The sequence below is a fragment of the Falco peregrinus genome, chromosome 2 (assembly GCF_023634155.1).
Source record: "Falco peregrinus isolate bFalPer1 chromosome 2, bFalPer1.pri, whole genome shotgun sequence".
NCBI classification, from domain to species: Eukaryota; Metazoa; Chordata; class Aves; order Falconiformes; family Falconidae; genus Falco; species Falco peregrinus.
This window is the reverse complement of record NC_073722.1, coordinates 104,265,716-104,284,599: the sequence shown is the minus strand read 5'-3', so window position 1 is coordinate 104,284,599 and position 18,884 is coordinate 104,265,716. Positions and strand designations below refer to the sequence as shown.

The following is an 18,884-nucleotide window of genomic DNA, read 5'->3' as shown; positions in this document are numbered from 1 at the left end:
ACTGGCAGTTCTGTACAGCAGAAACCTGCGGGGAATGTGCCTGACGTTCCCTACCAGACTGCTTTACCACCTGGCTGCTGTTTTTCTGCAGGCCACTCTGAACAGGGTACCTCTGCATCTGGCATCTCCCCTGCATTTTCTAAAACATTTTTTGGATTAAAAAAAAATTTATTAAAAAAAATAAAATTACAATTACATACAAATATACCAGTGTGCCCTGGACAGCTTGTGATGTTCCAAAATACCTTCAAGGCATTGCTAAACAGAAGCGAAATGCAAATGAGAAATGAGATGCAGTCAGTTGGAAGTATGTCCAATCTGACTGCATATTTCTACAGATTTGATAGAAATCTTCTTAACTGGAAAAATTAGCTGTCATCTGTTGTAAATCATGAGTCGCTAATTAATTACCCTAGTTGTTCACTCATATCTCAATCTTTTGTGTCACAAAAGTGTGCGTGGCTATGAAAAGGGAGGGAGTGGGTAAAAAAAAATCCTCACGCACTGGAGTCTGTGGCATTACAGAACATAAAGGCTTTCTTCCATTAGCCTTCACAACCTCAACATCTGCATTTTTTATTTCTCCCTAAATATTTTTTCTGAATTTTAATTTTGAATTTGAATCCAATGTTATTAGTGAAATGCGATCTGTTGACAGCCCCAGAGGTGTAGCTGCTTGTGCATAGAAGGTATGTACACCTGATAGCACAGGCTCTTTGGTGGGCTTCATGTTCCCAACCTGCCTGAAAATCCCAACACGGAACACGGACTGTGTCAGAAAATAACAGTGCACGTTCTCGTGGTCTGTGCGAATGAGGCAGGCAACAAAGCGGCCAGCTAGAGGACATGCTTGCACAGAATGAGCTTGAGAACTGTTATCCTCATATCATGCACGCCATTTATTCTCAGTATGGTACTGTTAAAATATTTGCATCTACTTTGGCTGGTTCCAAGCGAGTAATATCCACCTATTAACTAGATAAGGTGATATCGAGCATTCAGTAGAATATAATAGTGTGCTTCAAATGTATTTGGTTAAAATATAAGTAAGAAGTTCTAAAAGTAAAGGCATCAAATTGATTCTGAGAACAAGAGCCTAATCATTATGTATTGTCTCTAGAACATGTAAATGACTCTGTTGATACTGTCTAGCCAGAAAACCATGAGAATAGAGCTGTGAAGGCCATAGCCACATCCGTACAAAGCCAGCAAAAATCTCTAAAATCTCTCCAAAAAGAGATTTTGTAGATACTTATTTTAATTTCCTGGCAATTTGTGGCTCATGCCAGTTTCCTGACTCATTGTCACTCTGGTACGGTGATATGCCAAGTTTTCCAATAAGGAAAACAAGGGAGTGGTGAGTCACTGACTGAATTCTTATGCACTTTATTTGCTCTATCATTATCTATGCTGGTTTTATTTATTTTAATTGGTTCATATACAAGTTCTCTGAGATATGTTTCATTGCATTAATTAGCTAGACTTGTTAGTCTTCTGTAAAGATTAGAAAGCTAGAAGACAACTAGAGCTTTTGGTTGCAGGCCCACTTTTTTTCTGCCGTAGCATGCATAAAGACAGTATGAATGGGGGCAGCCTCTGAATTTTCTAAGATTTGAATAAGTGAAATAATAATGTTGTTATTTTTTGAGGCTCTGCTGTTTGGGCTGAAAATCTGTTAAAAACTGCTGATTGGATCTAAAATGTCACAAGAGTAGCCTTTTCCCTTGCTAGAGGTTGTGTTTTGTTCTATATTAGAGCAAAGTGTGCCTTGCCTGGTTGGTGAGATTAAAAAACTAGACAGAGGGTCTGAACTGAGTCCTGAGATAGAGATGCTGGGTATGGCAGAAAGGTCTGGCCAGCTTCAGCTGAAAGCTGCTAGTGATTCCTGTCATTCCAGATGACTAATATAAACCTTAGCTACTACTGACATTTCTGTTGTTTTTTTAGAGTTGTAACAGCTTCTGACTTTTACCATTCCACATAAAGGAATCTTTCCAAGTCTCAAAGAGTAAGTTTGTTTTTAAGTTCAGGTCTAGGTGCCAATTCATTTTAGCCTGTCCTTTGAGCCAAATCACGTCAATTATCTCTAATTGAAGTCTTCCCTTGGCTTATGGGAATTGTGAGGCTGATTAAGAGGGGCTAAGGCAGGAGTCTGAAAATGAGATGAGGCAAGAGTGAAATTAAGGATTTCATTGTAGGGAGCTGTATGGCAGAGGTGGAGAGGAGAGCAAAGTGACATTGTGAGCTTAGTCTCGGATTTGACCCATGTTATTTTACAATTTTACTTGTGAGAGCTGTTGTTGCATTGGATCATAAATGGAAAACCTTCCATGTATTGGCGTTTGTTTAAGCTCTTGGATTCATGTTGTCTGAGTATCCTGTATCCCATGTTCCCCATTTGACAAGGGCTTCCTTCCCAGCCATAGTCCTGGGAACAGGCCTACACTGTAATTAGGGAGATGAAGGATTTGATTAGGGTGTGGTTTTGCCAGTGAGGCACCCAGCATTTGGCAGGCATGGTTGCATTCAAATTCCTATTTGCTTTGTTTTGATTTTTTTAATTTTTTTTAATCTGAGCAGGACTAGCTGTCCTGTGCTGCCTTCCCTAGACGCCCTGACCCTGTGTTAATGATGCCTTGTACTAATCGATTCTACATCTGATGAACTTTTATTTATCTCCTCCCATTCTTGCAGGCAATTTTGTGCTCAGACTTTGCATACAACATTACAGTGGAGTTAGAGCTATGTTAGAGGAACCATCATTTATTATTACCTAGCTCCTGCCAGAGAGAGAGAGAAGTTGTTTTTTAATATATTTTCTTCTCTGAGCCCTTGGTTAATTGCATTCCTTATTTTTTTTCCTAATGCTTAATTACTTGTTACATGCTGTGCAGGTAAGCCAATAGCCTTTGGGAATGAATGACTAGCTCAGATACTTCCCCACTGATATTATAATAATGATAAAAACATTGAATGGAAAAAGTGGGTGTGACAGGTGGTGCAAGTCTCTGAGGATAACATTGGTTTTCGATTCAGAATAGGAATGTCACTACAAAGCAGACAGAACTTCTTATTGCATTTCCCAAGCAGTAGCATGCTTGGCAGCATACAGCACCTATCTTAATGCAAGCCCACTGACATGCTACTCGGGGTGAACAGCCAGTCCTCTGGTCTGTCAGAGCTACAGGTGTATGCCCTTACAGGTTTGCTCTCCGTTTCAAGCACAGTCTTCTGAGATGTGCCTTTACCCCATCACTTCCCATATGTGCGGTAGTGGGAGGTTATCGGTGTCTGTGAGGGCTTTGAACTCTCACACTTAACCACTCTGGGGTGTTGTTAGCAGATTTTTAAGCAGCTGTGAATGACTGCAGTGCTTGCCACCAGGAGCCTGGCTCATTCTGATTTTCGGCTTGAACTGCTGTGCTGCGTTTCTCTCTTTAAAGTGCTCTGCTTTATTTCTGAGGGAAACCCCTTTCTAAACATGCCACTGTGGGTGCTGGCAGTTTCTTTTCGATGCTTTCTAGGTCACAAGTTTCTTGCATGCCAGTGTGAGCAGCTCTTAGGAAACCCTTGTTTTGATTTGTCTGGCTGCTGGTTTTGTTTCGCTGCTTTTTAATCCTGCAACACTATTTCAAAACCAAAGACTATTTCACCAATGCAACATCATGTCATGCAACAGTGGAAATTAGTTTTGCAGAAGGAAAGTCAGTGTTTATGTCAGAAGGAAACTCCTGTCAAAGTTTTCAAGCAAGACATCATCGTTCATTTATCAATATTTAAAGAGCAGGCCTGCTTCTTTTTTGTATGTAAGAAGGGAATGCTTTCATGGCAATCCAAAGAAGGTGGTACTGTGTTTTAGTTCTACACTTAGTGATGCTAGCAGTGGGAATTAATCTTGAGGTACAAATATCAGCAGGACTACCATGGTGGTTTTCTGCAGCTGAGCATTTAAATAGGGTCCAAATTGTGAAGCTGGTGTTTAGTAGCTAGTGGGTGGTGGAGCTGAAGCCAGTTCGTTTGAAGCTTAGGGATCTGTGTGTGAACTGCAGTCACACCTTGGGGTTGCAGTGAAGATATAATCAGAGAGACCTCAAAATAAACTTCTCTCCACCTAATCTTTTCACATGTCTCTGAACAGGCAGGTGTGTACACCACTCCTATGCCTCTTTAATGCGTTAGCTGAAGCAGGTCGAATATGGCTGCAGGCATGAGGAAGAGCCTGATGGTAGGAAGGTGGCTTGTGCCTTTAATGGCTAGAAGGCCAGGGCTTGGCTGTCCCTGCTTAGGTGCTTCCACCTGAGGGAGCTGCTCCTGGAAGAACCAGGGAGCACACAGCCTGTGAAGGAAAATGCCTTCCTAAGGAGGAGGGGTGGTTAGCAACAGGTAATGGAGGAGAAAGAGTTGTCAGTAGAGTCTGCTCTGGCTCTTTGGGAGGCAAGAGAGTGCAAGTCTGGGTTCTCCATCACCTCCTTTGAGGCTTCCCCAAAGACAGGTGCAAGCCCAGGGCTGCAGTGGGGCAGGAGAGAGGGTGCAGGGGACACCCAGGATTGCTATCAGTGCCCAGCCTGCACTGTGTGGAAAGTTGTGTACTCATGCCTTTGAAGCACTGTCATTTTTCCCTGTTAAAAAATACCTTTAAAAATTCATGTGCTTTTTAAGTAAGTAGTCGCGTTGGCCAATGGTACTGCAGCACCCATGCAATGTTTAAAGAATGTGCATTGGCATTACTGATGTAAGGCTTGGTGAGCTGAAACTGTGGCTTTGATTCTGTAACTTTGCACTCTGTGTACAGGCTAACTGTATATTTTGCACCTGCCTTGGAAGCAGTTTGCATTCAAATCATGATGTTTTGTTTTGGTGACTGGAAAATGGGCCTTTCCCAGGGAAGTTCTAATGTGCTTTTGCTTTGAAATTGTGATTTCATTGTGGCTTAGCTTATGAACGCTGTTTCTTACCATGGCAACTCTTTATTCATATATACAGGTAGTAATAGTTAGGTGAAAAGCCCGTGTTTCATTTAAATATAAAGGATAACCAAGCATCCCACGCACTAGATCTGCAGTGGAGTAGTTCTGTAAATGATGGTTAACACAAGAAACGTCTGTACTAAGATGACCTTCTGTTCAGAGCATCTTTTAACCCCATATCAGATGACCTTCCAATCCTGCAACTTTTTTTTTGTTGTAGCTCTGGTAGGGAACACAAAGCCTATCTAGGCAAGCAGCTTGCCTCATGGCATGATCTGTACTACCTACCTCCCTGTTTGAAGCCTGAACTGTGCACTTCCAGGAAGATCTGCCTTTCCTAAAGCATTTCCCCTAAATTAGAGATAACGTAGGCCATTTAAACGTGGACCTGCATTCCAAAAGCCCCAGAAGTCAGGTCTTTTATATTCACTGTTTGTGAAATGGCCATTAAAAATGACAACAGCACTCAGGATCCTGCACTAGATCCTAGAAGCCCTCTGACCCTGGGAGTGGATGAGGTCAGCCGCATTCCTCTTCCCCATTTATGTGACATTCCCTCCCTATCAAACACTCCACACCCAAAGACCTTTTGTCCTTCAAATTGCTCTTAAAAGTCCTCTTCATGCCCAGTGCCCACAAAAATCCAGTAACTGCCTTGGTGTCTTTGTCAGGTACTTAAGACACTAGCAGGCAGGCCTAGTAAAGTAACCTAGATAGGGCTGAAGCAGTCATTCCTCTGCCTCGGTTTCCCAGTAAGTCCTGTCTCTGTGCCCATCTTGATCAGCACTCCTGGCTGGGTGCTGCCAGTGTTTCATCTCATTGAATTCCAAGCTCTACGTCAGCATTAACCGTGTCTGGTTCAGCTGGTAAAATACTTTGGAAGGCTGGCACCATGTTTCCGGCATGTTCGTTCAGTCCTGAAAATGCCGAATGTGTTTAAGAAATAATAGGTGATAGCACTAAGGTGTGCCGTGTAATCATAGTGACATCCCAAACGGCCATCAGCCCTGCGGAGAGGCTGTCTGGGGAAGAGTGGTGCCTGTTAGCTGCTCATGGCTATTTTGAGATCCTCCTGGGACACAGGTATGAACTTTAATCCAAGAAAGGCCTTGTCAGCTGCATGTTGAGTGGCTTCCCTTTCTTGGATTGCATCAGGTGTTGTGAGACACCTGGGAGCACATCTCTGCAAGCAACGTGATCATTGTCTGCAGCCTGGCTCCAGCTATCTCTGCCTTCCCATCATCAAGAAGCACAAGGGAAAGTCAAAAGCTCTATCATTTTCCTGTATTCTCCCCTGGTCTATCATTGCTTAATTGTATCCCTAAATCTTATTGAAGTTTGGGGTGAGTCATTGCCATGGTGAGGTGGAAGCAGAGCTGAGCAAATTTAAGAGAGGACGAGTGTCTTCCCAGGTGAGCACGCTGAGCAGGAAAACTCCCACAGCAGAGAGAAACTCCTCTCACTTCATAGTATGGTGTGTTGCATCATCTGCTTGCTGCTGCCTCTAATTTAATGCTCTAAATCCCATATCAAAACACCTGTAGTCCAAAGAGAATATAAAATAAACTTGGAGTAGGAAATCCATGCCAATTAGACATGCAGATCTCTCTTAATCATCTGAGACCTTCTTCCAAGCTCACACAGGACTTATAATTGTGGTTCTATGTTGTCCTGTTGCAGTGACTGTCCACAGAACCCACTTGCCTCTCCACCACCAGAGTAAAGTAGGCCTAATCCAAGGTGGCCGCATGTCAGTGTCCTAGATGTTTTTTGTTTGTGGCTACAGTAGTTCAAGCTTGTAAAACACATTATGATCTCTTGGGGGGAAAAAAGCAATGTAAAGCCATTGTCACTGGAGAGATTGTCTCTTTATAATGAACTGGAAGACCTCCTCTGCTTTAGTGTGCAGGCACCATTATAGTCCTTTGCACTTGCTGTTCTGGTTTCTGATGCAAATCCAAAAAAATCATCTTTCTGAGGCTATGTTTTCCGTCGCCTCTGCTCCCCATAATGTTTGGTGGTTTCATGTGCCTCTGGCATGGCAGGGGATATGTTGCTGTAGGCAGGGCAGGCACCTTCCAGGGTGGTGGTGGTAGCTCTGGACATGCATTGGTGTTCCATCATAGGATTAGGAGCATAAAATCACAGAGTAGCTGAGACTGGAAGGGAGCTGTGGAGGTAATCTAGTCTAACCTCCCCTGCTCAAAGGATCTGCCTTCCGAGACACTTTTAATAACACAGAGCTACAGCTCTTCATCTCCCTTTTCCCATCACTGAATCAGTCCCTTTGGTATCCTGTGGCAGGACAGTAAATTGTGCCACTTTGCGTCTTGCACGGGTGAAGTTCTGTTGTTGGCTTGCTCTTGAGCCTTGTGAACCTGCGAGTTTAGAAGGTGTGAGTCCTGCTTGGTGATTACCTCAGCAGAGGTTTCCACCAGGAAACCAACGTCAAGGTAGTCTGTATGCACCAGCTTCAGAATACATTTTTTCATCAGCTGCCATCCTAATTAGAGCATCTGCAGGGAGCAGTACAGTTGCAGCGTCCCTGGTTTAGTATTCTACTACTTTGTTTTTCTGTGCAGCCTTTAGGTAATATACTTGTTCACAGAGTTTAATTATTAAAATGAAAATCTATCATGTTAACGGTTGGACTTGATGATCTCAAAGGTCTTTTCTAGTCGAAATTATTTCTATGTTTCTATGTCCGTGGGAGTTGAAGCCCCATTCTGAAAGGAAGATGGGTGCAAATCTTAGTCCTTTGTTACTGAAATAAAAGAAGCTGCAAGCTGATGGGCTGGACTGGAGCATGGCATCCACCAGAAAGCCGTTCACCTGTGGATCGGGAGGTGAATGGGCATTTGACCACCCAGTGATATACCTGCTTGGGTTAAGTCTTGTATTGAATGTGTCTGTAAAAGGAAGGAGAGCTTGGATCCCGCTGACTTGGCTTCTCCAGCTGGAGGGCTTGGGGCTCAGCTGCAGGGAGTTAGTAGGATAATTCAGTTCTGTGTAGCACAACTGAGTGTGATGGATGACAGGAGAGCATAAGAAAACATTGTATTTGGTGTCTTCTCCATTCTTGCACGTTCTTCTTAAGAATGTTGATGGGTTTATCTTCTGTAACATTGGGATTATAGTAACCGCAAGCTGTTTTAACTTGCTGAGCTTCACCTAGTGTGGGAAGTTTTGGGCCAACCAATAATGGAGCACAAATTGAAGGTGTTCAGATCTAGTTAAGCTAAGTAAGGAGGTTGGGTTGCAAGAGAACCATTTTTTTGTGGAAGGGTGAGATGCCAAGGGGAGTATGTAAGTCATCTATGCCACAGAGGGTTTTGCTAGGCAAATGCAGAATTTATTTTTGTTCATCAGATATTGCCTGGATAATGATATCTCACTTATTAATGGAGCAAATGAAGGAAGGACAGCCACAAAATGCCAGGGCACTTTGAAAATGGAGGTAAATCTGCCATCCAAGAGGAAGCTAAGAAGTTCCTGTTGGAATTACAGTAGACAGCAATGCTCCAAAGGAAAAGAAAGGCCAGGGGAACACTGTGTTAGGCTGGATATAATCAGTCACTCAATACTTCAGAAAATTATAGAATCACAGAATAATCAAGGTTGGAAGTGACCTCTGGAGATCATCTAACCCAAGACCTCTGCTAAAAGCAGGGTCAGCTAGGGCAGGTTACTCAGGACCGTGTCCTGTTGGGTTTTGAGTATCTCCAGCAATGGGGAATCTACAACCTTTATGGACAAACTGTTCTAGTGTTTGGCCACCTTCACAGTAAAAAGGGTTTTTCTTGTATTTAAATGGCATTTCATGGATTTCAGTTTGTGCCATTTGCCTCTCTTCACTGGGCAGCAGTGTGAAGAGCCTAGCTTTGTCTTCTTTATCCCCTCTCCTATCAGGTATTGGTACACATTGATAAGTTTTACACCCTTCTCCACCCTTAGCCTTCTTTGCTCGGTGCTAAACAGTCTGATAGAGAGGGTATGGAAGTGGGGATCGTTGTAGGAGGTTGAACTGATGTTACTGGGCAGATATTGGTAGTCTGAAGCCAACTTGAATGCTGCCCTGAGGAAATGGTGATGTACAACTAATATGGAATAGGACAAATGAACTTTCCTGCTTTTTCCTTCCTTCTCTGTATCTTTTTTTTCCTTTAGTACCTTTAATTTATGTCTCTTTTCTTGGCATTGTTGCAGATGTCTTCTGGGAATAGTTATCTATGTGTCTTTTGTCTCTCTGTGTTTGTCATTTAGTGTGATCCTGGCAGTCCCAAAGCTAAGATATTTATGGTGAATGGGTTCAGGTTGGTGCTTAGTTGTTTCCCGTGACCTGCAGTGATGAGCAGAATCACTCTGGATAAAGCCTTCAGATCAAATTTGATCGGAAGGTGAACTTTTATAGATGTTCAGTATAGTTGGAGAATGGTGTTTCTTGTTTTTTAAAAAAGAAACTTGCATTTCCTCAGTTTTGGGGAAGACAGCAGCCTAAATAAGGAAGTCCCAGAAATTAAGAGAGCAACTGTCTCTGTTCCAGACCCAAGAAGTTGGAGTGTGGTTTGTTTAGACCATAGACAAATGATCAGGCCTCTATATCTGTATCTCACACAACTGGACCGTCTACAGCTTGGCATATTTGTGTCCAAGATGAGTTATAAAAGCTCTTTTGTGGGTTTTCTCTGTTGGCTAGTTGCTTACAGAAGCATGCCTATTCATATTACATGTATTTATGTTTGATACCCAAGTGCTAAGTCTAGCTGAATGTGTAAATACTGCAAAACCTGTTAATTTTGCTTATGCCAGTTAGTATATTGGGGGTTCAGGGAAGTGAGAAGGTTGGGTTTTGTTCTGCTTTTAGTTGCTTTAAAGCTAAGCATTTGGTCACTTACCCACTTTTATTAACTATTTTAAATTTATTTCCTGCATTCGTTTTGGAAATGAGACACCCCCGCCCCCCCCCCCCCCCCGAGCTAGTTAAACATGGAAACTTCTATCATTGCTCCTATCAATGTGTCATATCTCCTCCCAGCAAAGATTTGTTAAAACTTGTCTTGGATTTGTCTGTCTTGTCAAACCATTTGAAGCACCAAAGGTGCAGAATCAGTTTTCCTATATTTCTGTAAAATAATAGAAGTAAGGGGTCTGGATTCTGCAGAAAACAAACAAAAAGAAACCTTATTTAAGTAGAAAGCAAAGACCAGTTTTTCATGTGTGAGGACTTCATTCGGAAGCTCTTTGCATGATGTTCTATCTACCTACCTCTGCTTTTTTTGCAGCAGCCCAAAATTATTGAGTGTGCATGTATAGAAAAGAAGCTAATGTGCAAACTTGAGAAGTGGTGTGTCTAAACTACTGGAATTTGAAGCGTTGTTGATGCTTCACTAAAGGTTTGAGTTGTATGCTTTTCAAAGGCTGAAGGCACTGAGTTTCTTCTCTCTGTTTTCCTTGTAGGTGTGTTACTAGACATCCAGCAGCACTTTGGAGTCAAAGACAGTGGGGCTGGCTTATTACAGACAGGTAAGAATATTTGTTTTCTCACTGCTTTCTGTACCCTTCCTTTTCTCAGAAAGGTGCTTTCAGATTTTTTCCGTTATGGCCCTTGGGCACATTGGCTGTGAAATATACTCTTACCAGGAAGATGAGTGGACATGACGGGTTTTTAGGTTTTGATTTGCCAGTGGGCGGGAGGTTAGGGCTCAGAATTACTTGAGTGCAGAATAGGCCAAAAGCAAGTAAACCTAATGATATTGCTTATGACAATTAAATTTAAATAGGAGATGGCTAGTTCCCCTAGATAAGAGAAGTCATGATAAACCAACAGTGGGGTCCTGTTCTTCTCACTTCTCTTGATTCTCTGTAGGTTGGTAATAAGTGTGATGTATGATGCCCTTCATGTACTTCACAGAGAATCTGCTGAATGTACAATAATTGGGAGTACAGTGTGGCATGAAAATGTAAAACTCATCAGGACAAGTACCTGAGGATGGCAAGTACAGGGAAGGCTAACAATCATTGCATTCATGGTAACTCATGGATTAACAATATCCCTATGATTTTGGTGCTGTTAGCTCCAGGCATTTATCTCCTTGTGTTTAAGGAAGGATTATTGCAATTGTGATATCCTTTTAACGTAACAAACATTTAAATGTTGCAGATGTCTGCAGACAGAGCTGTGCAACCCCAGGACAAACCCAGCTTTTCTGGCCTCTTGCCCTGAGGTGGTTTAGGGGAGTGCCTTTGTCAATGGGCTGGATTTGATGACATTGAGGAACAGTCTTATGTAGTTATCACAGAACATTTGATCTTTATGGAGAGTTGAAAGGACCAGCCAGAGAGCAAATGCAGTATTTTAAGGAGAGAAACAGTCTGGTTTGGAAACTTCCTACAGAATTGTTAGTTGGAGTCATAGATTTCTGGTGCTGTAGCTGTCTTGTCACTCATCTGTCTGAGGGAACCGCACTGGAACAACTATATCTCTGAAAAAATTAGAATTCAATTAGGATTAGAAATAGTGTGCCAGAAAGATATTTTTTTTTCCATCCTGTTTTTCTTATGCTGTCACAGTGGATACCAAATGCCTGTCAGGAGCTTGTCTGTGGAACTATAGCGAACAATAAAGTGTATAAAATCATTCAGTCTTAAAGATCACAGTAGAGGTGAGAATATTCTGGAGCTCTGTCATTTGCCCTTTGATTTCAAACTGTGCGAGGCACTGCAGTATCTCCTCCTTTTGATTTTCTGCAACCCATGGCACAACAGGGTCTTCATCTGTGGTTACAGCTTCTTGATAATGTTGCAACGCAGACAATTAATAACAGTTTGTATTATGGCTTTAAAAATGATCTCCTTCTGGGATGGCAGAGTTCAGAGTTCAGCTAAGTTGATGTGTGCAGCACACGACCAGAACAGAAGGCCTCAGCTTTACAAGTGTTACTGGTTATAAGTAGCATCAATCAGTTATGCCCAAAGTGGCACTGGTTGTCTGTCAGGCTCTTTTCTGCAGCAATTATTTGTATTTATTTATTGTACTCAGAGGAACAGGTCCTTAATGTATCATTAGATGCAAAATGTCTTCAAGAAAATATTCTGGTGGAAAACGACACTTGCCAAAGTATATATTTAATCTTCATTCCCCTCAGTGGATTAAATCCTTCTGCAGATGATTTACTGACAGCAAGTAAGAGCTAAGCTCTAACACAGCATTTCATTTGTTAATTGCAAGAAGAGTTATTTATTTCTCTAGCAAACACACAAGGCATCTGAAAACATACTGCAAGATTGCTGCTGACAGTTTTGTAACTGGTAACTGTTGCTTTAAGAAAAGCCACATTTTCTCTTGGTTTTTTTTGCTGATCTGGAAACTGAGGGCTCGACTTTAGTCTTGCAATATAGATGATAATGTATTAATCACAGTGCTATCACAGGGAAAGAGTGCTTACAAAATAAAAACATTTCATGTAAGTAAGGTTAGGGGCACATAACTGAAAACTTATTAAATGTATTACTTCAGCTTAATAAGTTTCTGTGTTGGCAGCTAGCCCATGACCATGTAGTGCTAACCCTGGCGAAATAAAAAAGATGCTGCCTTAAACCACCATAAACACTACTGTTAATCTTTTGTCTGTTTTCTATGTCTGACCTCTCTAGATGTGCAAATAGGGGAAAATGGGTGCAGAGTGCAAAAGCATTTGACCAAGGTTGCAGAGGAAGCCTATAGTGGAGCTGGGACCAGGACTGACATCTCCCAGACCTCTGCCTTAACCTTGAACAGTTCCTTTGCCAGCAAAGACAGAAATATCATTTTCTTCCCAAGAGATGGTCCTGCTAACTGATTGACTGATGTGAGACGAAGGACTGCTCATCCTGAGTATGTCCTCTGAATAAAGAGTGGATTAGTCCTCAGGTTGTTAATCCTGCATCTAAATGAGTCCTAAATTAATTTACAATGTTAATAAGGGGGAGTGAAATGTAGTACTCACTGGCAGTTCATATCACTCATCAAACAGACTTTAAAAATAATTTTAAAAATCCTTTTAACTGAGAAACAAGGCTGCACGCAGTTTTAGGAAGCAGTGGTACTGAAAACACAAACAGGGAGTGGAAAAGAAATCCACCAAAGGCAATGTATGACCCTGCATTCATACCATAACCCATTCTTTGCAGGCACAGCCAGTCTCATATCTCTCGCTCCAAACGTTCAAAAGCCAATTCATACACTCTCCGCTTCTACTGCTGACTGGAAAGCAAAGGTGACGGGTTTCTTAGGAATTGCAAAGACAGAATTCGAATTTTTGTCTTCTTTTATATTAATCCCAAGATAGAAGCTGCTTTTTGCCTAAGAGATACAATGAAAACTGGTTAGAGGGGAACTGTGTACTCTCTGTACAGAAAAATCACAGGGACATTCCAGCCTTATCCATAATGGAAAGGAGCTGAACATGGTAGTCTCTGCAGCAAGGATCTTGTGACAGCAAAGGACATGCTGACAGATGGATCACGATTGCTGCTTGCTCAGGAGCATTGTGCAGTAACAGGCATATAACTATGTTGATTCCAGAGCCTCAGTTGTCATTGATGATGCTGTAATTCTGTGCTGATCTTCCTTTTTAAAGCACTACCTACACAGTTATTTATATATTAGTTAAGTTCACTTAGCTATCCTACAGGTCTGTATCCAGGCTTTCTTGTGCTTTTCGTTCCTTACTGGTTGCTTTTCCCAACTGGAGAAAGGATTATCCTGGCTGGTCTCAAAAGGTGATGGAGCATCTCCTTGCCTCCTTGAGCTGTACAGCTGTAGTCAGTCAATACACTTACACACTTACAAGCCAAACCATACAAAAAGTCTTTCCCATGTGTGGAGTTAGGTAGGAGCAGCAAACCTACAGGCTTCAAAAACCACAAAGACAACTGGATTTGTCAAACTACTTCTAGACCACAGGACTCGTGCCCCAGTGCTGTACTCTGGTTTTCACTTGATTTTTTCCCCTCCTTGTTCAATTTTGATGCTTTATTGCTGCCTGCTTTCCTTGCCCTTGGATTTATTTCACTTTTGTGTCACTTGCCAGCGTCTATTTAGCACACCAAAGTTCTAATAATAATAGTGTCTGGCTCTCAATATCATTTGTCTTCTGTAGATCTCAGGATGTTTTACATAGGGAGGGATAATGAGACTTGCCCTTTTCTACAGATGGGGAAACCAAGGTAACCAGATGGGAGGAATGACCTGCCCAAAGTCACACAGCAGGTCTGAGGCAGAGCCAGAATGAGAACTGCGGTCGAGTTCCTGAACACGCAGCATTCAACTAGGTTAATGCTTAGACCCAGAAATTTGGTCCTTCTTAACGGGCACCTTAATCTTCTAGCCTCGGCAGCTGAAGCTCAGGGGAAGGCACGTAAAACGGTGGGGACTTCTGCAAGCAGGACTGTGTGGCATCAAATGGAGGATATGGCAAGGATCCCGTTGAAATGCAGAGGGAAAGAGTGTCTGTCTTCAGAAGGTGCACAGGGATGTTGTTAGAGGAAACCCTGGTAACCAAAAGTTTATACTTTAAGGTCAGAATCAAGGAAGTTTAAGGAAGTGAGAGCTCTGGAAGGACTCATTAAAGGTGGATAATCATACATAACTGGAGCTCTGAAAGAGCTTGTCTCTTCTCATGTGGAAGGAGGTGGGCATTCTCCCAAATGTCTTTCAGCCCCTGTTTCCCAGGAAGCCTAGCAATGCCAGGGACTTTTCTGAAGTCTTGTGGGCTCGTTTTTCCTGTAAGGGTCAATTCCAGCTAAAACCTCTGTTCATTTGAAGAGTGCAAGCTTTACCTGAGTTCCCCAACCTCTTGAGCCAACCTAGTGTAACCTTGCACTAGATTGCAACCTTGTGAGTATGTTTAGCAGCTCTGGTGTTGTCTCTGCTGTGGCTGTACCAACTGGGCTATAAGCCCGTGCAGTGACTACGGGACTTGAAATGGTGGAGTGCGATGATGGGATAAATCGGACTTGCTAAACTGAAGATTTGGCTTTCAGCTCCCTTTGACTCCCATTGTCTTGTCATTGGTTTATGATGACAGCCTATACTGCTGTAACATTTTTTATTTATTCCACATAGACACTACCTCCTCTGGATGCTGACTTTGAATATGTGTATCTTACATAAGTTGCAGATGCTACATGTTTCTTTTCTACCATCTGCTTCTACCTGAATACTGTCTTGCTCCTCATTTGTTGCTATGCATAACTGAATCAAATCTTCATCATTTACTTCCTACTGCACCTACTTAACTGTTTTTCTTGCTAGAACAGAAGAACTCATATTCTGGAAACTTTCCTGGTTTTTATTCAAAATCCATGGGCTTTCATTTTAAGTGTCTGACTTCTTACACCAGAGCACCTCTCAAGGCCCTGGTATTTCAGGTGTGCAATTCAGAAGACAAGACAGAACGCTTTGTGGTTGCTCTCGATTTACGACTGCAAATGGTCTGGACCACCATGTCCTACCCAGAGCCCGTCACACCACTGTCGTCTTCCCTTCCCCCAGCCATTTCTACATCCAGGTTACTTCTCTGGCAGTCTGGGGCTCTGAATGCTGGGACGAGGTGGAGCTCTCTTTCTGCCAGAAGGAAATCCTCTAAGTTGTACCAACAATTAGCAAAACCTTTTTCTCCATTTCCCCCTCCATACTTGATTTTGTATAATTTTTTTCTGAATTTCTCCAGCCTTCTGTATTGTGCCACTGATCTAGGGATTAACCAGTTTGTATAGGACAGCTCTAGTTTAAGCAATGAAGTTCAAGAAACGGGGCTCCGTGTTCAATGTGCCTCGATTTATGTGTGACAAGGGTAGGTTTTTACTTATCAAGGTAGAGTTGAGATAGTCCAGAGCCTGATTATTTCCTGCATAAGTCCTTTACAATTTCTGACAATCCTTTTTTCCTGTGTGCTAGAATGCTATCTGATGTGCTAAGAAGTCATGGCAGTTGGAGGGGCTGATTCATGAAAGCAGTTAAGCCTATTTGGAAATCCCTCTGCAATCAAGAATGAAAGTATTTTCGCAAATCAGTGAGCAGGTTATAGGAAAATGTGTTTGTGCCCATAGCCCAGTCCCCTATGCACCAAGGACCAAACTATAAAAATGCTGTTTGCAGTGTACACCCTCAATGGGCAGCCCTAGAATGCAAAGTAAAAAATCTTTGGTGGGGGAGAAGGGGCAGGGAAGGGGAGGGGAAGGTGTCCTTGCCCTCCTGCTGATGGGACATAAGTGCTTGAGGCAATGTTGCACTTTGTCTTTTTATTGTACATGTCAGCAAGTGAGCGCAGGCTACTAGAACAGGGAAGCTCTCCAGATTGGCTTGTCTTCATTAATGTCTTGATTTTATGGTACTGCATGGCCACTAACACAACATAACAATTCATTTTCCCATCCTGTCTTCCTGCGTTGCAGAAGGAAGGTTTGTCCTATTGGCCTTTCAGACAGGGCAGGTACTAGGGCTGGTTGTTGCAAGAGAAACTTGTACTTTTGCTGCCTGTGGCATGTCTGTTCTGTAAGTAGATATTGGCCCATTTTCCCTTAGGCTGTAGTTCAAGCATCTCTTGCCAAGGTTGCGTTCACTTCTCTAATTTATTATAATAATGAGGGGAAAGGTTTCCCACAGATTTTGGAGAAGTAGTTATCATTTCACCCCAAGTCCTAACAGTTTTTAACGTAGCTTGTCCATCTCCCTCTATACATGTTCCCCAAACCTCAGAATTTCATTCAAGCTCTTTAGAGTGGAAGCCAGGATTTTTGTTAGTATTGTGTAATTCTTTTAAACAACAACTTCCTCTTAATGCCAGCTATGCAATCTCATGTAGCAGGCATCTGCCCTCTATTGTGTGTTTCATGCACAAATAGTTCAGAAGGGCTAGTCTTGCTGGTTTTGCTTTTTTCATTAACACCATATTTGGCATTCTGAAAGAGGGAGATGAATGCTTGAATGACATTACCAGATATTTTAATGCTGTTATGAGACATCTGAAGGCTACCAGTTGCTGGAAAAGAGGTATGTACTTATATTCAATACCTCATGAGTAGTAGCTCACTTTTTTTCCTCCCTCTCTGCAGTGCCTCTAAAGGTTTTTGGTAGCAAGTGGAAAACCTGCTTAGCTTTAATTCCTGCTTTGCACTGAGCCTGTAAGTTTAGTTTTCAAGTGTGGTGACCAGAGGAGTGTTTGTGTATGGTCTAAATCAGAAGAAGCCCTGTATTTCTTCTCTGTAACTTGATTTAGATCTGTGCATACAGTTGCTACTGATACCTGTTGGACTCAGTTTAAAGGTGTTAGCCCAAAGGGGAAGGTATTTTGCCTTGACTTTAAGGGAAGTTGGATCAGGGTCTTCTATGAACTGAGAGTGAGAAAACAGTGCTAACTTTTATAGTACATTTTGTATATTTAAACGCTTCATCCCAGGGGACCCATAAGTGCTCTGCCTTAAAAGATTTATTTTAAGATTGTTTTGGTTTTGTCTTGCCTCCCACACCTGAGGAGCTCTCATTTTCTTAGAGCACAAACCTACAGTTCTTCAGAGCAACATACCGTATTGTGAAAAATGTAAGCAGCTCTACTCATACAGGGATCTGAGATCAGGTGATGAAGAGGTCAGACTTGCTCTGTGCCCACTGGGAGATTTCCAAGTTAACATAGTACAGTTGGAAGCATTGCTGTTGGAAAAAGGGTTTGATTTGAGAGAGAAAGATATCATTTGGGTAAACCAAATATTGTCTTGACAGAGTCTGAAGGAGCTCTGGAGTGCTGAAGGTACTGTCTTGCAATGAAGCAAAGAGCACTGGCATTAGCTGTTGTAATACAGCAGACATCTAGTAGCCTTGGGAAGTGCCAGGGTGTTCTCATAATAATGGGAGTGTTGGGGTCCTTGACCAGTCCATGTGATCATTTTACTTCTGTAATGTCTTGTCTTGAGATCCAGGTGGCTTTTCCTCCAAACCAGTGCTTCTCAAGCATTTTAGGCAGTGTACCAAACCACTCTGCATCCTTACAATCAAATTTTTATAGTGGTTTATCATCAGACAACTATAAAAGTAATATTGCTATGTGGCTGGCTGCAAAGAACTTGCTATTACCTTGTGGAACACAATTTGGGGAACCAGAGGCTTTAACTGTTCCAAGCTACTCAAAACAGGTAGTGTGTTCCAGGCAGAAGCAACTACATTTCATACGGGCTGCAGTGACTCCCATGTGTAAACCCATACACACTTCAGGAGGAGTGACTCATTTTCCAGGGCATCCGTTATGTAAAAAGTGAACATTGCTCACGGTATTCGGTAGCGTTACCAGCCTGCAGAACTAGATTCCAATTAACACAAGTAAGTCTGAATCGCATGAATGGTGTATTGTTGCACCAATTCAAAAGAAATGTTGTAATGCGCTCCCCTTACCCCCAAGACGTGAACATATTCCAGGAATTTTCCTGGATGCTGATGTAAGGTTATAGAGCAAAGACCAATTTTCTGTTTAGATTATGCAGGGTACCTGGTTTTGGAGGGAAAAATATGACTGACCATAATCCATTACTTACCCTAATTCAGAGTTAGTTCTCACAAAAATGTAAATGTACATACACATTTTTTGCTAAAAGTCTCTTTAGTTGTTTTCAAGTTTTAATCAAGTGACGGAGGATTGCTTAGGTTTTTAAATTTCAGATGAAAAACAGTTATTTGATGAGACAAATAGTAGGAGGAGGGGTCCACATGCATTCTTGTGTTCTTTGCTGCTGTGAGCAGGGAAGTGCATTGGTTTTCAGTGGAAAGGATGACATCTTTTATTCCCCCACTCAGATATGCATCAGGTTATTCCAAATTAAACGTTTGGACAGTTTTAGTAATTTCCTCCTTACTGCCTTTTCATTCACTGATGTTTACAGAAGCAA

General features: G+C 42.1%; 1 protein-coding gene across 4 annotated transcripts in view; it reads left to right on the top strand.

Annotated features, from left to right (window-relative positions):
• LOC101912401 (sphingosine-1-phosphate transporter SPNS2) overlaps window positions 1-18,884 on the top strand; it is a 141,593-nt gene that overhangs the window by 27,818 nt on the left and 94,891 nt on the right. For all 4 annotated transcript variants that reach the window (XM_055797104.1, XM_055797105.1, XM_055797101.1 and 1 more), the window contains exon 2: window positions 10,425-10,490. In XM_055797104.1, coding sequence (XP_055653079.1) covers window positions 10,425-10,490 — 66 coding nt within the window. The remainder of the gene's footprint in view (window positions 1-10,424; window positions 10,491-18,884) is intronic.